General features: G+C 42.8%; 2 protein-coding genes across 4 annotated transcripts in view; one reads left to right on the top strand and one right to left on the bottom strand.

Annotated features, from left to right (window-relative positions):
- GDPD4 (glycerophosphodiester phosphodiesterase domain containing 4) overlaps nt 1-12,624 on the top strand; it is a 130,496-nt gene extending 117,872 nt beyond the window's left edge. The window contains 6 exon segments of the mRNA XM_078156933.1: nt 78-143; nt 1,280-1,348; nt 3,976-4,038; nt 7,282-7,332; nt 8,830-8,880; nt 12,537-12,624. Coding sequence (XP_078013059.1) covers nt 78-143; nt 1,280-1,348; nt 3,976-4,038; nt 7,282-7,332; nt 8,830-8,837 — 257 coding nt within the window. The 3' untranslated portion in view covers nt 8,838-8,880; nt 12,537-12,624.
- Nucleotides 12,625-15,640: 3,016 nt separating this feature from the next.
- MYO7A (myosin VIIA) overlaps nt 15,641-24,155 on the bottom strand; it is a 198,081-nt gene continuing 189,566 nt past the window's right edge. For all 3 annotated transcript variants that reach the window (XM_078156931.1, XM_078156932.1, XM_020989512.2), the window contains 3 exons: nt 20,348-20,431; nt 18,028-18,147; nt 15,641-16,572 (listed from right to left, as the gene is read on the bottom strand). In XM_078156931.1, coding sequence (XP_078013057.1) covers nt 16,483-16,572; nt 18,028-18,147; nt 20,348-20,431 — 294 coding nt within the window. In that variant the 3' untranslated portion in view covers nt 15,641-16,482. The remainder of the gene's footprint in view (nt 16,573-18,027; nt 18,148-20,347; nt 20,432-24,155) is intronic.

Genomic DNA, 24,155 nt, shown 5'->3' with positions numbered 1-24,155 from the left:
GGCTGATTCCTTCCTCTGTAGGAACATGTTTGTTTGCTCCATTGTTGGTTTTTATGTACTCTTTCCTTTCTCTTCAGTATCATCAAGTCCTTCTGACAAAACTACAGGAGAATATTGGGATTCTGTCTTAGAAATGAAACGAGGTGAGTAGGTGATGGGGCTGGAAGAGATGTTAGGACCTTTTCTCTATCCCTTGCTACCTGTGTGGTTTTGGGCAATCATTTAACCTCTCTGGGCCTCAGTTTCCTCATCTGTAGAACAAGGGGGTTGGACTGGGTGACCTCTGAGATCCCTTTCTCTTCTTAATTTGTGTCTCCATTATCCCCAGAACATCTCTGCTTAGAAGCAAACATCCTGATATCTGGATTTGAGAGCCCTGGTGGGCTAGGTAGAGTGGGGTAGGATTTTCCCTCCAGTGCCCAGGGTCTAGTTTATTACTTGTAAGACCTCCTCCCCCCTATTTGATTGTTCAGTGTGCCCCAGCACCCAGGCATCTGCCTCCCCCTGAATTGGGGGCTTAATGGGACAGGGAATGGGGCTTTGGAGAGGCCTTTCAGGCCTTTCAGAGGGAAGCATGTCTAACCAGCCCCACCCCTTACCTATCTCCAGTGAATAATATTAGTATAATGGTCCTTATTACTACAGCCCTCTAGGTCTCACAAAACGCTTTTCTACAACAGCTCTGAGAAGAAGGGGTATAAGTATTAGGACCCCCATTTACATGAGGAGACTGAGGCTCAGAAGAGGAAATAACCAGGCCTTCCGACTCTCAGTCCAGTGTTCATTCCATTGTGCCAAACTGCCTATGTATTTTGTAACATCAGCCAGTTAACAATTACATATTAAGTATGAGGCTATGGCTACATAGACGATGTCCCCAAAGGCTCAATGCCATTTTAAGTTTTAAGAATGTTAATAGATTTAAAATGATAATGAGATTTTGGGGGGATACCATATATTGATCAAAAAAGGTACTAGGGCAGAGTTGTGGGGCGCCATCAGCTTATGTGCCCAGGGTAGGTATTCAAGCCCAGGCCTATGTTATTTAAGATGTTTTACCTCCTCTTCCTCTGCAGCAAATAAAGTGAGGTTGGCACATTCCTGAGAAGTCTAGAAGGAATGACCCTGAGAAAATTTGACCGGCCAGTGTCCCAAGAAGAAAATGGCAGAAAGTTTACCAGGAGGGCAGAGGAAAAATCTTAGAATCTTAACCTTGTTTCCTCTACTCAGGCCTGACCACTTGCCTTACTTACCAGTTTCAATTTCTTCTCCTTTTCAGAAAAAGTGAAAATGACCAGGAGCCTGAGCACAGAGAGTGTTATGGGATCAAATGGTGAAGACAGGCAAGGTAACCTGATGGGGAAGACCTAGAACCCCAGGTCTAGAAGGAACTCTGAGACCTCCTCCATGGCCCCCTTCTCCTGGGGGCATCTGGTGGGTCTTGGGCATCCTGGCCCAGAAACTCTCTTGGATGGAGACTCAGAGCTCCTCTGAGACCCATAACCTCTTCCTCCCCTTAAACCAGTATCAGAAATTCCTTTTCATTTATTCAACAAATATTCATGAACTAATTTTTAAAAATTCATTCAAGAAAGCAAAGTCCTTACCTCTTCTAGGGAAGTTTCTTCTTATCTGAGCTGAAGACCATCTTCCTATAACTTCCAGCCATTGGTGTTGGTACTTCCCAAGAGTGGCAAGCAGAGTTCATTTTCTGCGTGGAAGTCTGTCAGATGGGGTTCTCCCAAGTTTTCGCTTTTTTAGGTTTGGTGATCTTTCGATTTTGTGACGTGATATTAAGAAGTCCCAATATTTTAATTATATGTAATTAATGAGGCCCCACCTCATCCCCAGGCTACCCCTCTAACTTGAACTCTGCACTGATAAGTTGGTCCCCAAAGGGTTACACATTGCCCACAGTTCAGGGGTATGAATTCCTAAAGCTCTCACAAGTCCCAACAAGTATGTTTACCTTCAAGTCAGTGAATAGATACACTTCCCTCAGAGTGAAGTGAAATGCTTGGATGTCATAGCTACGTAGCTACATTCCCCTCTGGGACACGCTCCCTACAAATACACACATTGTCTGTGATAAGAACAGGTACATTCATGGAGTCCAGTAGTAATGAGGCCCACATGTGGCCAGGACAGCTTATACACCCAGCATCCTGGGGCCCGATCTCCTTTCTCATTTCATGTTGTCTTCACATAGCTTCCTCCTGAGTGGAGAATCTGCTGGGCAGCTTTCTCAGCTAGGCTCTCTGGGTCTGCCCCTCTCTGCAGCTTCCAGCTGCCAGGGCTAGCTCTATTCTTCTTCCTTAGATGGCTGCCAGGTGTCATGCCACCGTCCACTGATTCTCTGTCTTTGCTCCCTGCTTCCTGTTGGATATTGTCTCTCTTCCCACTGAGCATTGTCAGGGAGAAAAGAAGAGAGAAGAAGCCTCTCCTCTCCACTGCCCTCTGGGAGAGGCACAAGGGAAAAGGCCAAAGGAATCCCCTTTCAAGACCTGGACTCTTCTTCCTTAGCTTGCTGTCCTTGGTACTAACAGAAGTCACACTCACTGGAGCTGTTTCCTGCGGTGGCATTCTCTCCAGGGAGTATGTCCTGTGCCTTTTTTTTTTTTGTTAGGATAGGCAGTGGGATTAAGTGACTTGCCCAAGGTCACACAGCTAGTAAGTGTTATGTGTCTGAGGCCAGATTTGAACTCAGGTCTTCCTGAATCCAGGGCTGGTGCTCTATCCACAGCATCACCTAGCTGCCCCTGTTCTTTGGGTTTTGTTTTTTTTTTAACAGGCTTCTAAGGTTGTATCTGATCTTTGGCCATCCAATAGCAAGCTGCCCTTCTAATTCCATCAAGGAAGAACTTTTTAAAATACTTCATAAAAGTGTAGCAAAAATGAAAACCCTTATTTGCACTTTATTTAGGACATTAATATCTCACTGTCTCATTAACTGGGCTGTGGATGAGGGGGAGAATCAATTGGTCAGGGGTATCTGGACCAACTCCCTCTCATCCCCCACCACTATATAAAATAATACCTTATTACCTTCTAGCTATTCAGAAGGGGTTGGGGTAGAGGAAGAGATACTGATTACTCCCTCTGCCAGCTCTAGATAAGTTAGGTCTTTGAAAATAGTGCAATGATGGGCCATAGGAATAGGAAGAAGGCTTTCTGTTGTGAACCAAGCCAGACTTCCTTGATTCAAAACTGATCTCCCTTTTGAAAAGCAGCTCCCAGAGACTAAATGCAGAAAGCATGGGTTTTTTTTCCCTCTATCCTTCAGGAAAAGCTGAGAGGCAAGGTGAGTTGAGATGGTAATAAGAGGAACAGGAATTACACATGAGCTAAATAGACCAGGAGCAAGAGCTGACTGTAGGGAAGGCACTTCCTTTCTCTGGCTCTCTTTAACTAGAGTCTGTGACACATAATGGTGCAGAATGTGTTCACAGTGTTCTTTATAGATTTACAGAGGATTTGGAGGAGGGTCAACAGCATTGGTTTCCAGACCTCTCACCATCCTGGTTGCCCTCTTGGGGGTACCCTCCAACTTGTCAGTGTCCCTCCTAAAAGATGATGCCCAAAACTGAATTACATACTTCAGATGTCATCTGATCAGACATGACAGGAAGGCTATCACTGCCTTCATTTGGAAACTGGGTGGTCTAACCCTATATCCAGATTTGGTGCCCATCTGAGAACTTTATAGAAAATGTGGGTAGTATGCATTCTTTGCCAGTCTATTAAAAAATTGTAGCTACCACTCAGCCTTTCCAGCACCCTGCCTTAGTTTGTGATTCAAAAATGTGTACTGAATTGAAATGTCGAAAGAGGTGGAAGAAATCTAAGAGGAACCCAGAAGACTAGGTGGAGAGGTGGATGTCCTAGAATCCCAGAGCCAGAAGGGGCACTGTAGCCTCCCTTCTTATATTCTCACCGCCTGCCCTCTTTTAACTTCTTTTCCCCCCCTTTCTTCAGGAAATATGTTTCCTACAAGCATAAGCAAAGACACTGGGAAAGGATCAGATGAAGAAGTACTAGGTATGCAGATGGGAAAATCCCAGAACGACAGAGCTACAAGGGGTACCACCGTCTCTAGTTCTCTTTCCTTCTCATGACCTCAGGGCCACAGAGACCTCTCCCTCTTGTAACCATGGCTCCAAACCCTCTTGGACACACAACTGTGTCTTGGAGCAGGTGAAAAAAAGGCATCCCCTGGATGCAGAATCTAATACCAGTGGTTATTTTTCTCATTCCACACACAACTAGTCTTTAAATAATTTTCATATATTTGATCAAGAATTTAACTAGATTGTCCCTCCCGATATAGAAGCGCTTCCTTAAAGGAGCTGAAAACCTACTCCTGATCACTTGGAATGGAGAGCTGGACTCGGCTTTAGAAATCCCCATCTGTCTGAGCCTTCCTTCACATGACGGCTCCTCAAGTATCTGCAGATTATCAGATTATATTCCCCAAAATTTACTTCTCCAGGATGCTTGTCTCCAACAGCATTGTCCTGCTGCCCACAATTGTCACCTTTCTTTAGACATGCTAAAAGTCTAGCCCTTCCTTACATGTGACTCAGAGATGTAACACAGTTCTCTAGAGTGGGGTCTGATTAGTGCAGAGCACTGGATGACTCTTTCTCTGGCCCTAGACAATAGGTGCATTCATGCAACCTAGGATGCCTTTCACATTTTTCTTTGATAACTACGCTTCAGTTTTGAATTCTACTGGACTTGAAGTCCCCTAAAACCCTCAGTTTTTTTATACAACAACTATTATCCAGACACATTTCACAAAATGATATTATTTTTGAGTTGTACAGACCCTAAGCTCTAAGCTAGTGCAGCCTCCACCCGAAGCAGGTTGGGCATCCACCAGCCTCTCCCTGGAAAGACCATGAAACTCATGTATCTCCCTTCTTCCCTGGTCAGCCCATTCCATTTTTAGGCAGAAGCTTTTAGTAATTTTTTTTATTATATTGATTCAAAATCTGAATCACTATAACTTCCACCCATTGGTTCTGGTTCTGCCTTCCAGAACCAAACAGAACAAATCTAATTCCTCTTCAAGACAACAGCCCTTCAGCTATTTGAAGAGAGGAATCAGGCCTCTGCCCAAACTCTACAATTCATCAGGTTAAATTTCTCCACTGTTTTCAATCCAATGATATTTTCCCCCAGTTTTTAATTTGTATAGCTGTCTTTTGTTTTTACATCTTCATCTCCACACACATCTCTTGCTTCCTCCTCCCCATCGTGCTCTCCCTTATAAGAAACAATACCAAATAAAGGGGGAGCATACTCTAATAAAACTCACCAATACATTATCTAAGTCTGACAGCGTATGCAGTGTTCTGCCCCTGGAGTCTCTCTCCTTCAAAGGAGGAAGGTGCATTTCCTCATCTCTTCTTGAAGGCTAAACTTGTAGTCATAATTACATAGCATTTGGTTTCAGGTTTTTGTCAGTTGAGGGATTTGAATTGTCATAGTGCCTGTATATACTATTTTTCTGGTTCTGCTTTCTTTTTTCCATTCATATGTATTTCTACGTCTTTATAAATTTTTCATATCCATCATTTCTTATGGCACCATAATAATCCATTACATTAAAGTTATCACAATTTGTTTAACCATTCTCCAGTCCAGGGCCAGCTATTTTGTTTCCAGTTTTTTTGCTACCTCAAAAAGTGCTGCTAGGACTATGTTGGTGGATATGGGACCTTTCATTCTCTCTGATCTCAGGGAAGCTGCCTAGTAGTGAGATCTCTGGATCAAAGGCTGTGGACACTAGTCACTCTCAGCATAATTCCATATTGATTTCAAGGATGGCTGGACAAATTCACAGCTCCACTGATTATAATTTTAGGGTGCTTGCCATCTCATAACTCCTACAGCACTGATCAGTCCATCTTTTGCCATCTTTGCTAATTTCCTAGGTGTCAGGTGAAACCTCAAGGTGGTTTTGATTTACTTTTATCTTGTTATTAGTGATTTCAAACAATCTTTTTTTTTTTTGCAATTAGGGTTAAGTGACTTGCCCAGGGTCACACAGCTAGTAAGTGTCAAGTGTTTGTCTGAGGCTGGATTTGAACTTGGGTCCTCCTGACTTTAGGGCTGGTGCTCCTTCCACTGTGCCACCTAGCTGCCCCTGATTTCACACAATCTTCAACAGCCATGTGTCTGTCAATATTTTGTTAATGTTAATTTTTTTTGTAATACTTTTGAGGACTATTTGTTCATATCTTATGACCACTTACTCATTGGGAAATGGCTTTTGGTCTTAGATATTTGTGTTAGTTCCCTATACATCTTGGATATTAGCCCCTTATCAGAAATATTTGATTCAAATATTTTTCCCCAGTTGACAGCTTTGCTTCTGATTCTAGTTGTATTGATTATTAGAGCAAAATCTTTTCAATTTAGTGGAATTCAAATGATCTATTTTATATTTTATAATCACTTCTGTCCCTTGTTTAGTTAAGAATTCTCCCACTAATCATAGTTGTACAAAGCACCAGATACAGTTCTTCTCTCATTCTTTTTGATAGTGTGATATTTTAATATGCAGGATATGGATCCATTTTAAGCCTATCATGTGGTATGTTGTATAAGAAATTTATCCAAATTTCTTTCCAGTAAAACCCAGACATTTCTGTTTTATTCCCAAGTAATTTATGGTTTCAGGTTTATCATATACTGGGTTATGGAATTTATTGTTTTCTGAGTCTTCCTTTTTAGCCCGTTTCCCTGATCTACTTTTTTTGTTTTTAATCCAGTGCCAAGTAGTTTGATCTGATTACCACTTTATGTGGTATGATTTGAGGTCCAGAATGTGCCCTTCACTCTTACTTTGAAAAAGTATTTCTCTTGAGATTCCTCCAGTGAATTTTGTTATTATTATTTAATTCTACAAAGTAACACTAACAAGTCCATTGGTAAACATTATACCTACAAGTTCCTTTAGGTAGTATTGTCATATTTTTTCTATTGGTGGGCCCAACTGCAAACAATGAATATGCCTCCTAACTATTTAGGTAGTTCTATATTATTTTAAAGAGTGTTTTATAAATAAAACTGAATACTGTGTAATTATGGTGACCAAACTTATCCTTGAAGAAGAGATGAGAAAATATACCATCCTCCCTTCCTTGGAGAGGTAGGGGAATAGGAGTGTGAAACATTGTATGTGCTGTCAGAATATATTCATATGTTATTTAGTTTTGTTGAATCGATTTCTCTTTTTTTTCTTCTTCCTCTCTTTTTAATTTTTGTTACAAGGCATGTCTCATTGTGTAGGAGAAGAGAAAGGGGGTGTCTTTGGAAATGAAGGTGATTAAAAAAAAGGATATCAATAAAATTTTCTTAAGGTGTTTTATAACTGTATTTCCGTAAGTCTTAAGTATACCTTGGTAAACTGACTCCCAGGTATTTTATGCATTTTGTAGTTGTTTTGAATTGAGCTTTGCTTTCTGTTATTTCCTCATGGGTTTTGTTATAGCTGTGTAGGAATTTTGTTGAGTTTTGTGGATTTATTTTGTAACTTGCTATTTTACTGAAGCTATTAATTGTTTCAGCTAGCTTGTTTGCTGATTCTCTGAAGTTTTCTAAGTCATCATATTATTAGCAAAGAGAGTTAATTTAGAATCCTCTTTGTATTTATGGTTAAATTTTTTTTCTCTTGCTGTTATTAGCATGTCTAGAACTATGCCAAATTAACAGCAGATAATAGGAACTTTCTGCTTCTGCATTGATTGGGAAAACTTCTAGTGTTTCTCCAACTGTAAAGGAAAAAAAAGTAAAATAAAATATTAGCTTTTGGTTTTTGCTACATACATTATATATATATAATACTAAAAATGGCCCTTTTATACGTATGCTTTGGAGGGTTTTAGCATAGAGTGTTGCATTTCTGTCAGGGGCTTTTTCTACATCTGTTGATCTAATCATGGTTTGGAGTTGGGTTTTTTTTTAGGTAATGTTTTTTAATATGATTATGTTAATTTTATTCTAACATTGAACCATCCCTGCATTCCTGGTATAAATCCAACGTGATCATAGTGAATTCTTATTAAAAATATATGTTACTATGGTCTTTTTGATAGGATTTTATTTACATTTTTAATCAATATTCATTAGTGATACTGATCTAGAGTTCTATTTGTTTTATTCTTCCCTGGTTTAGGCACTAAAACTGTATTTATCCCATAAAAGCAGTTTGGAATAGAGCATTTTCTTTTTTTCAATTTTTGAGAGTAGCTAGACTAATAACAGAAGTATTGTCCTTTAAATTTTGATAGAGTTCACCGGTAAATTCATCTAAATCAGGGTTTTTCCTCTTCTTTGGTAATTCTCTTGGAGCTAGTTCAATTACCCTCACCCACCCCCTGAAATTGGATTGTTTAAGATTGCTGTTCCAAGAGTACTAATTTGGGTAGTTTTTAAAAGTCCTCTCTTTCTTTTAAATTCTTAACTTTATTAGCATATACTTATATACAATAGGTTCTGCAAATTATTTTTATTCTCTATTTGTTGTGATTTTGCCTTGTTTGTTTGTTTTTTTTAATTTTGGTAGTTTGATTTTTTCCCTCTTATTCTCCCTCTTATACAAGGTTAGTGTAAGGTTTGCTATTTTTTTCAAAGCCTTTTGTTAGTTCTTTCAAATATTTACTTATCTATTCTATACTTTTTTGTTTTCCATTTTATCTCATCTAACTTTTAAGATTTCCTTTTTTGTGCATATTTGTTCATTTTTATTTTTTAATATTTTAATTGCATATTCATTTTATTAATCTTCTCTTTTTCTATTTTGTTAATCTATACTTTCAGAGGTGTAATTTTTCCTTTGAGGATTGCTTTAGCTGCATCTCAGAAATTTTGGTATGTAGTTTCTTCATTATCATTCTCTTTCACATAGTTATTGAGTATTTTTATGATTTATGATTTGATTTATTTGTTATTCAGGATATCATTATTAAATCTTCATATAAATTAGTGTTTTTTGCTTATGTTCCCTGCATCAACTAGTAAGTTTCTGAGGCCAGATTCAAACTCAGGAGGATGAGTATTTCTGACTTCAGCCCCAGCATTCTATCCGCTGAGGCACCTAGCTGCCCTGCTTTTTTTACAGTTCTTTAATTATTTCTATTATGTGATCTTTTTTTTTAAATGGTACCCTGTAGTACTAAGAAATATGTTTATTTAAAAAAAACTTTTTTATTGATATCTTTTGGTTTTTTATATCACCAGAATTTCCTCCAGTACCTTTCCCTCTTCCTCCTCCCAGAGAAGTATCCCAAAAAATAAATAGATGATGCAGTAGATAGAGTGCTAGGCCTGAAGTCAGGAAGACTCATCTCCCTGATTTAAAATCTGGCCTCACACACTTACTTAGCTGTGACCCTGGGTAAGTCACTTAACCCTGTTTGCCTCAGTTTCCTCATCTGTAAGATAAGCTGGAAAAGGACATGACATAGTATCTTTGCCACAAAAACCCTAAATGGGGTCACAAAGAGTTGAGTATGCTGAAATGGCTGAACAACAACAAAGAAAAAAAGAGAAAAAATCAGCAAAATTTGATTGATATATTAAATAAATTGAAAACATATACAATATATTATACTTATTGACCTCTTCTTCAAAGGAATAGGGTAGGGGCTACCTTCTCATATCTCTTCTTTGGAGCTTGTTCTTTGCAATTTTGTAACATTTACTTTTTTGTAGTTTTTTCCCCCATTTACATTGTAGTCATGGTGTATGTTGTTTTCTTGGCTCTGCTTATTTCACTCTCTATCAGATTGTTCAAATCATTCCAAGCTTCTCTGTATTCATCACACTCAATATCTCTTAAAGCACAGTGATCCTGTATTACATTCATGTTACACTTTAGTTAGCCATTTCCCAGTCATGGGCATCTACTTTGTTTTCAATCTTTGCTACCACAAGAAGTTGTTGCTCTAAATATTTTGGCATATATGGGGGCTTTTTCCTTATCAATGACCTCCTTTTGGCATACACTTTTAACATTTCCATTCATAAGTGCCATTTCAGATTTCAATTCTCCAATACCTTATTTAGGTATTTATTTTCCTTCTTGTTTATCTTTATGTTAGATTTGTCTAGCTCCAAGGGAGGAAAATTAAAGTCTCCTACAATTATTGTGTTATTATTTTTGTCATTTTGCAGTTCAGTTAAAATTTCTCTTACGAATTTAGTTACTATCCCATTTGATACCTATATATTTAAAGCTGACATTTGGTTCATTATCTACGGTTCCTAAGCATAATGTAGTTTACCTGTTTACCTATCCTGATTTGTGAGTTTGTTTCTATTAAATTAATAATTTAAATAATCTTGATTTTTGCTTTGTTGATAACATGATTGTACCTCAGGCTTCTAGGAATTCATCTATGAATAGTATATGAATAGTAAATTCTGTTCTACCTCTTATTATCGGTCTGTATTAATGCAATAGTTTGAACTCCTTTGCTTTTTGAAATCTACTATTCCACTTTCTCTGGTGATTTCTCATGTATATGGATTAATCTTATGTTATTCAGATTGTCTTTCTCATTTGAAGGTCTCTCTCTTTACTGACTGCAAAATTTGTTGATATTTTTCATTGAAATTGTTAAATTTAATCACTTCATATTTTGAGTTACTTGGAGTTTGAAACAGGGCCCTTTTTTTCTCCCTGGCAGAAATCTCTGATAGTCTCAGTGCCTTATTGTATGTATTTAGAATTTCTGGACCATTATCTGCCAGTATTTCCCGCATTATTATGTTAGTTGGGTCTTTAGATTTATCACATTTTTCTTGGAGACCTAGGATCCTTAAGTTATCTCTACCCTCCTGTCTTTGAGGTCAGTCAGTAGTTTTGGCTTTTGTACAATTCATGTGTTCTGACAATGTTGCCTTTTGCCTTGTGCTGAATTTTCTTTCACTTTAGTATTTTTGTGTTCCAGATATATTATTCTCTCAAAGCTTCTTTTTACTTCTTTGGGAAGTTGTTCAGTCATGAATTCATTTTTTCTACTCTGCTTTTTAAAAAAAATTCTACATTTAGAGCTCTGGTTTCCACCCTAAATTCATCCGTAATTTCTTTTATGAGTTTCATTTCTTGTTTGAACCATTCTATAGTTTCTTAATGTCATCACATGTTTCTGAATAGGCCAAGAGATTCCCTCTTATCTGATCATTTTGGCTGATTTTCCTTAGAGTGATTGCATGAGGACCTGGATTCAAAGCCACTTCTGGTACTTAATAGTGCTCGTTATGTGAGTGACCTTTGGCAGGTCACAGCCTCCCTGTCTCAATGTTTCTGTCTTGATGTCTTTCAAATTCCAGTCAGTCTCGTGCCTTTGAGAATCTTCCTCCCTCTTTGGCCTCCTCTCCTTCCACAGCTGCATATTCTCCCCTTCCTGTCCCACCATGCTCCCAAGGCTAAGCTGTTGGGCAGCCTCACCTTCCTCATGTTGGGGGATGTTCCAGGACCTTGCCCTGAGTGTGTCTAAGGAGGAAAGGACTAGGCCCTGCTGGGCTTTCAGGCATCACTTTGTTATCCTCTCACTTGTGACTTTGAGCACCCGATTTGGCATGTCTTTAATCTTACAAGATCCTTTTCTCCTTCCTCTTTCGCTTTGCTTTTCTTACTAGAGCCCTGTAAGGTGGTGCAGATGTTATGATCTCCATTTTACAGATGAGGAAACTGAGGCTAGAGAAGTTAAGTGACTTTCCCATGGTCACACAGCTAGTCATTGGCAGATATGGAACTCAAATTCAAGTCTTTGGTCCTGCCCCTTTCTGCCACACCATGCCATAGACCCCTGTTCATCTAGAAGATTCTACTTAATGACTACACAGAGAATTACTACAGGATTTCAAGAGATCCACTATGATTTCTTCCTCCATAGGGCTCCTTCTTCCACTGATGCAGAGTCCAACGTTTCCATTCCTCAGCTGATGGCCTGTATTTCTTGTTATGGCATATCTCGTGATGAGCCTTTCCAGAACTTGGGATGCTCCTCAAAAGCCAGATGCACAGTCCATCACCAGGACCACATTAAAATCCTTTCTAGCTTGGTAGAACTGCCTAGAGCATGAGTGTTGTTGTCATAAGGGGTGCCATACTGATTAAGTTCAGAAAAGCATTTCACTATCTAATTAAGACGGACTCTCCTATGATGCACGTCCGTTCGAGTTTTCTTAAAATGCGTTTGTGCTTCCTGGAGTGCTGTAGATATGAGTTAAACGTGTGCGCCACGTCGTGTCTTAGCATCTGAAGACCTTGGCAAGGCAGACACAGAATAAGGGCTCAATGCCAGCTCACTGGACTTGCTGGAGTCCCAAAGGCATCTCAATGCCTTTAACAAGTCAGCCCCTAGAGAATTCTCTAGGGATTGGGAGAGTGAAAGGCCTACACACCAACGGGAAGTATGTTTCCTGCAGTCACAGGCTCCATTTGACTGTGTTTGGGATGAGGAAACATTTTGCAAAGCTGAGAGGTTTTTTTGCTTTCATTTTGATTATCCCTGCAGACCTGTCCAGCGTCACACTGGGAGACTTCAATGATGACGCCTCCAGTGAAAAGCTTCCCAAGTATTCTGTCCTGTCAAAGTTCTGCTGCATCTCCTGATCCTGGACCATGGCCCAAGAAGATTCCCTAGACTCCATCTCCCCTCCTGTATGTGCATGTTACTCAGCCCTCTCTCCGCCTCTTTTTCCATCTCTCTCTCTGCATCAAGTAGTGGTGGTAGGAGGAGGGAGGGAGGAAGCTGAAGGCCAATCAAAGATGGTTTCCTGAGAGTACAAGTTGTCATCTGCTCTGGCTTTGAGCAAGAAGGACTAGGCCAGCCTGAACCCTGGAATCCCATTCTCCTCCCCCATGTCCCCCAGAAAGCCTACCATGGCATAGAGGGGAGGGAGCTTGAAAGGGTCAAGGGCAAGAGTCCCCCCTCCACCTATCATCCCAGCAGGGCTGCAGGCTACTGTGGACCTGGTCTGAACCAAACCAAGGACTGGCAAGGAGCTAGGTGATCCTGCCATTGATTCCCCTAGAACTGACATTCCGGGGCAGCATAGCCAGATTTGGGGATGAGGTATGGATAGCTTAGAAGTTCCCTGGGTCACTTCTGGGGTGGAAGATACCCAGGAAAGCTGAGACATGTCAAGACCTTTGCAGAAGAGGCCAGGTACCACTTCTTTACCATGTCCTACAAAGATCTGCCAGGATCACCTATGAGGCTCCATGGTGACACCATCCATGGGGGCTCTTGACATCAGAATTGGCATTCTTACTGTAGGGATAGCATAGCCCTCCTCCTGCCCCTCCTCATCTCTGTAGTAAATAACTTCTGGTGGTCAGGCTTCAGTAAACATCGGCACTTCAATAAAGGAGACAATGAACCTCTTGTAAAGCCTTCAGAGGCTGGGGTATCTTTGGAGTCCAGAGTGTGCTTTCTGACCCACTGCTGGGGTCAGTATATTCCAAAGCTGGCCCCAGAAGCTTTGTAACCACAACCCTGCCTCTTTTCCCCTTCCCTAGCACTCTTCCCCTGTATCCCTCACCCCCAACAGAGGGAAAGAAAGTTATTCTAGAGGAGCAGGGGACAAGCGCTGGAGCCCAGGGCTCAGGACTCAGTCACAGCATGTAGAACTGGAAGGGACCTTAAAACTCTCCTAGGCCGACCCTGTCATCTTACAGGTGAAGTGACTGAGTGCAGAGAGGGAGAAGTAGTTATGCTGAAGGACACCTAGTGGAGAAACAGAATCCAGACTAGCCAGGAGGTCTCAGAGCCAGGAGGCCCTGGATTCAGATCCTACCTTTGACACTAGCTGGGTGACCATGGGTAAAATGCTGTACGCCAAGCTTCAGTTTCCCCCTCAGTAAAATGAGTGATGACTGCTCAGGCTCCTTCCAGCTGGGCATCTATGGTCATTTGTCCCTAGGTGGGCAGGCAGCTCTTTCTGTTGTACTGTCATTGGGTCTTTCTAAATCATGCCTTCCACCTGCCCTGTGAGATTCACATTAACTCGTCACAAAGTGAGGACTCCATGCAGGAAAGCAGCTAGATGACCTCAGCTGAAGAAGTAAGACAGGAACCCGCAGGCCCTGGGATCTTGCCTTGATGTGCATGTTTAAAGAACCCAGAGAGGGGCAGCCAGGTGGTGCAGTGGATAGCACACTGGCCCTGGAATCAGGACCCGAGTTCAAATCTTACCTCAGACACTTACTAGCTGTGTGACCCTGGGCAAGTCACTCAACCCTGATTGCCTCCAAAAGAAAAAAGGCCAGAGAGGAGCATGACGGTAGGATTTTAGACATGAAGATAACTGGATGGGGATAGATGATGTAGGCTGGAAGTCCCCCCTAAGGATCGAGGGAGAAGAAAGCTGGAAAGTAGGTTATTTAACCTCCTGGGCCTTGGTTTCCCCATCTATAAAATGAGAAGGTTGGAATAGATGAATTCTAAGGGCATTCACAGACAATCATTCAAATCATGACCCTAGTCTGAACCACGTGCTATTATTGGTTTGAACCAAACTCATGGTTTTCCTTCTCACAGAAACTTCCCTAGGGAGAATGCCTTTACCTAAAAAAAAGGAATACTAATGGTGGACATGTTGGGCACTGTGAGGGACTAATGGGAAGAGGTCAATCAAAACCCCGTCAGCCCCCATACACAGGGCACAAGGCTGGTAGCTGTTTCTGCTATTACCATGTCCTTCTTCCCAAAAAAGCCTTTTAAACTACATTCAATTTATGGAAAGAGTCTGAGGACAGCTTTCCTGCTCAGCCTCCTCCTTTCCAGTAATTCTGCCCAGGGCTAGTGCTCCCTCCCTGACCTCATAGATGAGGATGGGGCCCCACTCCTGTCGGGGCCCAGGTCCCTCTGGGAAGTCATGTGGCTCTCTGCGTGGGGGGTGCCTGTCATTCTCCATCAAGACTGGTGAGGCAGCTCCCAGCTCCCCCAGCCCCATTCTCGAGCCTGCTTTCACATTTACATGAAGAAAAGGATCCCTACAACTAGCTCTTACAAAGCGGCCTGCTCTCCAAATTCCCAGACCCCATTTTACAGCTTAATCAGTGACAGTTAAAAAAAAAAACCTCTTCAATCCCTGGTGTTAAGACGAGGCTTGTGTCCAGAAGGAGGGAGGTGGCAGGAGTCTGGCTGCCTTTAGCCCTGCCTAGGCACGGCCTGACTAGGCTGCTTTTAGTACGAGGGTCCCTGTTGTAAGAGGAGTAACAAAACTGAAGCATGGCCGAGGGCTGTGTCCAGGATGAGGAGACACTGTGTGAGTGGAAGATTGATCTCCCAGGCCTGGCACTATGCAGCCAGGAAAAGAGAAGGCTGGGGGTTGGGAGGGTGGGATGGGGTTTGTCTTGCAGAGCTGGAAGGGCTGGCTGACTGGCTGTCTTAGGGAAAAAAGGATGGAGCTTGCTCTATTTTTATAGCAACCAGGAATTACAAGAAGGATTACCATCTGCTTTGCTGCTGCACCCTAAGGATCCTGGGACGTTTCTGACTTGCAGCTGAAACCTTCTCTATGTGTTGTCTCCCCCATAAATACAGAATGTCCTTGGGAACAAAGACTCCCTCGGGTTTCTCTTTGTATCTCTTTGCACAGGATAAGCACTGAATGAATGTTTTATTCATTTATTCACAATGACTGGAAGTTTCAGAGACGCACAATTTGAATCAGCAAAAGCGGAAAAAAAAGTTCCAAGTAGAGCCCCCCCTAGTGGGTGTTCTGAGGGGCTAGTGAGACCATGGATCTTTAAGCCTTCAGGTGGACAGCCACTCGCTGGGGACATTGGGGAGGAGATTGCTGCTGCAAGTGTGGGTGGGACTGCAGGACCTCTAAGTCCCTTCTGCTTCTGAGATTCTGTCATGGGAACATTTTCATGGGGTTTCTGGTTGAGAGGCCATGTCTCTGCATGTCTTTACTGAGCTGCAGCAAACGCTATGAGATGTCATGCAGGAGCTTTCTTGGTGGCTCTAAGCATCACCGAGTGGCCCCAGAACAGGGCCAGAACTGGAAAATCAGAAAATCTCAGATCTGGAAGGTGCCTTAGACGACCCCAAGTCTGACGACCTCATTTTACAGAGGAGGAGATTGTGGCCCAGAAAAGGGATGTCATTTTCCCAGAGTCACACAGCAAGTCAGAAGTCAAGCTAACACTAGAACCCAGTGCTCTTCCAATGTCTTGGACACGAAGCTTTCCCAGTCGAGGGTGGAGGATGTCCCCTATAAGGCAAAGAATGGCTCTGAGTCTAGTCACAGATGATCATCTTCACTGGACGCACAATCCAAGTCCGAGTGCAGGTTGTCCCCATCAGAGACTGGGACCCGATCCATCGGACCCTCCCCCATGGTCTCTGCCTGGAGAGCAAATGTCATTCCCCAGCTACAGGGGTAGCCCACGGGCCTCAGCTGGCGGCTGATCAGAGCCAGGGCCAGGTGCCCGTGGTATCTCTCCATTCATCTGCCAACCCTGGTGCCCCTCTGTTTGCTCATGGTGGTGAGCATCTGGCTGATGTAGGAGGTCAGGAGGTCATCCATTTTGTAGCCCTAGACAAGAAAGGGGGGACAGAGAAAGACACTAATATTAGTTTTCACTTCAACAAAGGGCGTCATTCTGGCCAAGCCATACCAACCTCCTCCTAACACGACTCTGAATCACAACATTCACACTTTTTTTTTTTGGCAGCCCAGTGGTAACTGGTGGCACAGAGAGGTGAAATCAGGTCTTGAAGTCATACAATGGCCACTCACCCTTGCAATTTCCAAGTTCCTGGTCCTTGCTTAATTCACTTAGGGAGGAAGGGACCTGCAAGGTTCTCTAGTCTAGCCCTTTCATTGACAGCAGAGGAAACTGAGTCACATAGTAGATAGTCGCACATATAGTAAATAACCTTAGAATGTAAGCTCTTTGAGCCCAGCCCTTAGACAATTTGGATACCAACCCCAGTCTGAGCCATGACCCTGGCCTCAGTCTGAGCCCTCACCCCTGACACCTCATCCCATCTCTAGGCTGAGCCTTGACCCTGGCCTCAAACTGAGTTCTACTCCTGACTGCAGGCTGAGTCTTGACCCCATTCTCAGAGGATGACTTTCCCTGGCCCCAGTCTGAGCTCTGACCCTGAACCAGGACTGATCCCTTGCCCTGGCCCCAGATGGAGCCCAGCCCTAAGACAACCTAGACATCAACTCCATCTGAGCCCTGACCTTAACTCCAGACTGAGTTCTGTTCCTGGCCCCAGTTGAATCTCTACCTCTGGATCAGGTCTGAGCCCTGTCCTTTACCCCCAGACCCTGGGCCCTTAGCCTGGACATCAAACCCACCCTAAGCCCTGTCCTTGGCCCCTTGACTCCTAATACTTAAATTGACAATTCACATTTATACTGTGTTTCACAGCTAACAAAACCCTTTTCTTACAACCATCCTTTGTAGCAGTGGTTCAGATATTATTATCCCTTTTTTGAAGATGAGGAAACAGTGCCACAGAGAGGTGGTGTGAATTGCATTTCATGACATAGGTAGGAAATACCACGGTCGAACGCTTCACATTTAAACTTAAACTAAATCTTCTCTTTCATTATGTCAGGCCACCCCAGCCTCACAATGAACACGTAGCCTTAGGACACTCATCTCACAAACATGAAACTGTCTTTTGCCTTTTACTGTATCCCCAGAGCTTAGCACAGTGCCAGGCTCATGGAAGGTACTTAATTAATGTTTGTTGACTGATTGATATGGGCCGTTGGTCACTCAGGGACCCTCTGGGCCTAGAGAGTATGGACGACTTTGTGCCAAACCATCCCTACTCTGACAGCCATATCTTGAAGTGCCCTCATTTTACAGATTAGGAAACTGAAGCCCTGAGAGAATCATTGCCTTGCCCAAGGTTACAATGGTAGGTACGTGTTAGAGCTGGGATTTGAACCCTGCGTCTTCAGGGTCGAGCAGCCAGACTTTTGGCCCATAGGTCGGTCAGTCACTAACCTAGGGGGTGGTGTTCTTACCAGAGAAGTTTCACAGAGTAGCTTACTCCCTCGCACCAGGTTCCCGATAGTGATGTGGAAGTACGTGTTCCCGCTGCTCCAGTTGGAGATCTTGGTGAAGGGGTGAGTGGTGAGAATATCCTGAAAAAGAAGAGCAGTTTTGTGAGGGGTGCCGATAGCCTCCTCTCCTCTCCTCTCTTATCTTTCTGGGCTGAGTCCTGCTGATCCTGCCTCTAAGTTCTCAAGAAATGTGAAGCAGGAGAGAGCCTCAGAGATGGTCTAGCTAAATGTCCCCAGATGACAGAACAGCAGCAGCACGGGGTGCAGGGAAGTCGGCATTGCCTTCAGAGTCACAGGTCATGGCTGGAGAGCCTGGCTCAGGCACCTGGGCCTCTGTTTCCTCATCTGTAACATGAGGGAGTCTGACTCGATGACTTGGGAAGGGCCTCTCACATCTACATCTCTGGCTGTATGAAACTGAGGACCGGGGACAAATAGCTTCTGGGACATGGCCTCTCCTTGGCCCAGGCAGGCACTGACCCATGTGGCCAGAAGGTCTCAGGTAAACTATAAAGGGAGAATTTCTGGCAATGAGGTTAATTAAACCCTGGAATTATTCCCAAGGAAGGGATATTTTTATCTCTTTTCTCCAAAAGCCACTCTGAGATGGTTTGGCCTCTTTCCCAAACTTAGAGGGATTGCTCAGATGACTTATGAACTCCGTCATTAATATTAATAACGACAATAATGACTGGCATTTACAGAGTGCTTTGAGGTTGCAAATCATTTTACAAATATATTGTTTAATCCTCATAACAACCCTGAGAGGTAGGTGCTATTATTATCCCCATTTTACAGATGAGGAAACTAAAGTCAGCGAAGGTTAAATGACTAGCAGCGTATGCAGCTAGTGTTTGAGGCTGAGAACTCAGGTCTTCCTGACTCCACTGAGGCACCTAGCTGCCACACCCACACCCACACCCACCTCACCCCCCCCACACACACACTGCTTAATAAATACTTTTCACTTTTGTCACTCTATCCTTAGTGTAGAGCTTAGCATAGTACCTGGCACACAGTAAACACAATAAAAGTTATTGTTTGACTGAGAGCAGGCAAGATGAGCCATTGGAACCTAGATTCTCATATGTCAGAGTGAGTATTCTTCCCCTAATCCCATCTCACTTGTCCATCTCCTCTATTCTCAAGGCCATCAGCCTTATACAAACCTGAATTAATGCCTGCCTGGCCTATGGCAATAGCCACCTTACAGGTCTTCTTCCCCTCCTTCCCTTGACCCCCTCTAACCCATCCCTTAGTCATAAATTGATGGCCATGTCACTTTGATGTTAAAAAGTCTTCAATGGCTAATGGCCACCAAGGAAACCTCTGTGTTTAGCTGTTCGCTGGGCTGGGAATCGATTCTAATCCCTATTCCTGCCGTGTCCTCCAAGAACTCTTTCCTAACCTCCACTCCCAGTAAGACTCTCGGCTAAAGGAGCACACTTGCCACAGCTTGGACCTTTCAAATGTGTGAGGTCTGGACCCATGATTTCATCCATGTGAAGGACTCCAGGCATGCAAGTTCACTCCAGAAATGCAGATCAGTACTCCTCTGTAGCTTATATAGTATAGAGTTGCATGGGGCACTGATGTGGCTGAGGCTGACCTTCCTTTGGCACTAACCACCTATCTGCGTAACCTTGGCTCAGGGCACAAGATCTCTGGACCTCAGCATCCTCATCTTGGATTAGGTGGCCTATGTGGGCCCTCCAATTCTGGATCTAGGATTCTATGTACAAATCATAAATCTTATTATCCCATGTTGTATCCCCTAATTGGATTATAAACCCCCTGAGGGCAGGGACTATAGTGTGATTATTCATCTTTATATCCCCACTGCTCATCATATAGCTTTGTACATAATGGATGGCAATGAATATTTGTTTAATTGAGTTGAATGAGGCCAGTCTCCAGGCATGCTGCCTGTCCCAGTTACCATCTGGAAGCAGAGTTTTCCCAGGGAGCCTGGGAATGGACATAGTCTTAGACCTTAGAATATTAGAGCTAGAAGGAACCTTAGAAAGCATCTAATCCCACTAACTAGAAGAGGGAAAGGAGGCCCTGAGGAGGGAAGTGACTTGCCCAGGGGCATGTAGCCAACAAATGAGGAGGCCAGGACTAGCACCCAGGTCTTCTGCTCCCAAGGCAGCCAGCATGGTCTCTAGCTCAGCCTGATGCTCCCTCTGGGGCATTCTTGGTGACAAAATGATCACGAGCATTACCCCCATACCCAACCTCCCTTCAGCCTTTATTTCTGCTTCCTTGACACTCTTCTTACCTTGGTCCGGGGATCGATGAGGCTGACTCCATATTTGTTGATAGCGATTAGGAGAATCTCTGGGAAGTTTGGCTCTGTTGTTTGCTGGCAAAGAGAAGACACAAAGCATTCAGATTCTCAAATCTTCCTGTGAAGGGAGCTATCACCAGGAAAGCTAAGGAAAAAGAAACTGCTGGGAGGCTAGAACACAGCCAGTTCACGGTCTCCAGAAGATGAGCACAGCCACTGTTTTCTGGATCCGGGGCCTTTTCTGAATCCAAGACACATTTCTTCCTTTTCCACAAATGGAAGATCATTCAAAGCCCAGCTTAGCTCATGCTGCCTCCAGGAAACCTGCCTGGACAGGAGAGGCCTAATCTTATCTTTCTCCTCTCTGAACTCATCTCCTTAATTGTTTGAACCATACAATCTGATTGCTCGATTACCATATTAGTCCAAATACAGGCATACTCCCCACCCACATATGCAATGAAATCTCTTTGAGAGGAAAAATACATGTATATATAGGTATAGAAGAAAAAAAACAACCAACTGTGACTTCACTAATGTGAATAATACCTCCTCAGGCACAGACAATAAATACCTCCTCTGTGCCTCAGCGACTATCTTCATAAACAGCTCTGACTCCCAAAGTTCATCACCCTCTGGCCAGCCTTCTGGTGATGAGTTTCTCCAAACTTGGCCCAGCTGGTCTTTAAAAGACAGACATATTTTGGTCACTAGGCAAATGCTGAAAGCCTTTCCAGCTTTGTAGGATTGCCCAAACAGAGCTTAAGATTCACCAGCAAAGCCCTTGAGACGCCAAGGTCTCCACCATGGCCAAGAGAAGCCATAATTAGAGGAAGCATGACATAGTGGATAAAACAGAACCAACTTCTAAGTAAGAGGCCTACCTCTGACAAGAGTGCCTGTGTGACAGTTTTCAAAGGAAGAAACTAAAACTATCTATAGTCATATGAAAAAATGCTCTGCCATTCTTCATTAGAGAAATGCAAATTAAAGCAACTCTGAGGTACCACCTCACACCTATCAGATTGGCTAATATGACAAAAAAAGGGAAATGATAAATGTTGGAGAAGATGTATGAAAACTGAAACACGAATGCACTGTTGGTGGAGTTGTGCACTGATACAACCATTCTGGAGAGCAGTTTAGAACTATGCCCAAAGGGCTATAAAACTGTGCATACCCTTTGGTCCAGCAATACCACTGCCAGGTCTGTATCCCAAAGAGATCATAAAAACAAGAAAAGGACCCACATGTACAAAAATATTTATAGCAGCTCTTTTTGTGGTGTCAAAGAATTGGAAATTGAGGGGATGCCCATGAATTGGGGAATGGCTGAACAAGTTGTGGTATATGAATGTAAAGAAATACTATTATGCTATAAGAAATGATGAGCAGGCAGACTTCAGAAAAACCTGGGAAGACTTACATGAACTGAAACTGAGTGAAGTGAGCAGAACCAGGACATTATACACAATAACAGCATCATCGTGCAATGATCAGCTATGACAGATTTAGCTCTTCTCAGCAATACAATGATCCAAGAATTCCAAAAGACTCATGATGGAAAGAGCTATCCATATCCAGAGAAAGAACTATGGAATCTGAATGCAGATCAAAGTATACTTTTTTCACCTTGTTTTTTCTTTCTGTTTTTCCCTTTTGTTCTGATTCTTCTTTCACAACATGACTAATGTAGAAATATGTATAACCTATATCTGATTGCTTACTGTCTTGAAGAGGAGGGAGGGAAGGAGAAAAAAAATTGGAACTCAAAATCTTATAAAAGTGAATGTTGAAAACTATCTTTACATGTAATTGGAAAAATAAAATGTTACTAAGTAAAAGAAAAAAGAATATTTTACTTTTAAACAATTCGTAGTTTCACCAACAATGTATTAGTGTGCCCAGGGGTGTGCTGGAGCCTAATCCAACCCACTCCATATTAACTGCTCAGTGTGAGCATTTATACTCAGAAATCAGCCAATGCTACAAATCGGGGCTTGATTTATTATTTTGTCGATTGACTAAACTTAAGAAACAATGGAGAAAATGTTAATGATGCGGATTAAACTTCAAAGTGTGTCTTTCAGAGATCTGGCTGTTAAAAATCTACTAGCATACCTCTGCCTGTGCCTAGCAGTTGAACTATTTCTAGCGTCTTCTAACTTGACTCCCAGATTTGGGTTTCTCTTTTCTTGAATTCTTCTCCAAATAGATGCCAAAATAATCGTTCTAAAATGTGTCTTTCCATGTTACTCCCCTGGCCAAGAACCTTCAGTGGCTCCCTATTGCCTCTAGCATAAAAGATAAATTTCTCTGTTTGGTATGGGGACAGCCCGTCACAATGTGGGTGTAACCTGCCTTTCCAGACTGATTGCATCTCACTGCCCAAACTCTATGTTCCAGCCATAGAACTGGAAATCTATTTGCTGTTCCTTCAACTCCAGTTTCACCTCATCTTAGATACTCTAGTTTCATCCAAGGCTCATCTCATGCTCTACCTCCTATGGAAAGTCCTGAATAATAATAATGATAATAATTTTTAAGGTTTGCAAAGTTCTTTGCACGTCTTATCTCATTTGATTTCCCTGTAGATGTTAGGGCTCTCTCCCTCCTCAATTTATCACTACAGTACATATTTATCTGTTTACATGTTGTATTCCTTTGGTAGAATGTAGCACCTTGAGGGCAGGGCCTGTTACATGCTTCTTCTTTCAGTTCCTAGCACCATGTATAGCACTTTGCTCATAATAGCCACAGTAAATATTTCTTGGGTTGGACTGGATTGGATTCACAACTCAGAGCCTCCCAGCAATGCTTGGGGGTAGGAGCAGGGAGAGAGTCACAAAACCTGGCTCCCTGGCTCTCCCTCAGACTTTTCTGTTGCCTCCCCTTCACTGTGCATAGACATCTTATTTATTTCTGATTGATTCCCCATCACATTTGCAACCCAGGCTGGTCCAAATCTTAAGACCATGGGGTCATAACATTGTGATTCTAGAATCAGTGGCACCTTGGAGGCCCTCTGGTCCAAGCCCCTCATTTCGAGAATTCAGGGAAGCTGAATGACTTGCCTTAGGTCACACACAGTGAATATCTTAGACAGGATTGGAACCCATGTCCTCTGAGTCATGAACCGCAGCTCCACACTCTATCACATTACATTCCTCTCCTCTCTTTAAACCCCACCTCCACTCTCACTCTTTCGGGTCTCACTAGATAATCCTGCTCCCTGAGAAGATTGAAGTCACACATCCTGAGCTCCTTTATCAGTCCTCCTTCATCCCTCAAAATCTCTCTGTTTTTTCTCTTCCTTTCCTCCTTCACTCCATCTCGGAGGATGAGGTGTCCAGGAAGAACTGTGCAGGGCTTCTTAAACTTTTTCCACTCATGACCCCATTTCCAGCCAGCATTAGTAGGGCGAAGCACAGCCTGAGGGCAGGCGCAGTGCAAAGTGGCATGCTGTGTGTTCAGAACCAAGGCTGTGGTGAAGTTGTGCGATGCAACCCAGGCAAGTGCTGCCGGAAACACCTCAGATTCATTCCATGTTTGATTTGGAATTAATTTTTGGTCATTGTGCATTCAGAAACCTTTTACTGTTGCCAAATTTCAGTTTAAGAAGCACCGGTGTATAGGATGCTGGGGTTGGAGTTAAGAAGACCTGAGTTCAAATCTAAGGTCAGACACTTACTAGCTCTGTGAACTTGGGCAGGTCACTTAACCATTGTTTGCCTCACTTTCTTCAATTGTAAAATGGGGATAACAATAGCCCCTACCTCCCAGGATTGTTGTGAGGACC

Source organism: Phascolarctos cinereus, unplaced genomic scaffold, assembly GCF_003287225.1.
Source record: "Phascolarctos cinereus isolate Bilbo 61053 unplaced genomic scaffold, phaCin_HiC Scaffold_726;HRSCAF=1367, whole genome shotgun sequence".
Taxonomy (NCBI): Eukaryota; Metazoa; Chordata; class Mammalia; order Diprotodontia; family Phascolarctidae; genus Phascolarctos; species Phascolarctos cinereus.
The sequence above is the reverse complement of the archived record's forward strand: the minus strand, read 5'-3'. Positions and strand labels throughout refer to the sequence as shown.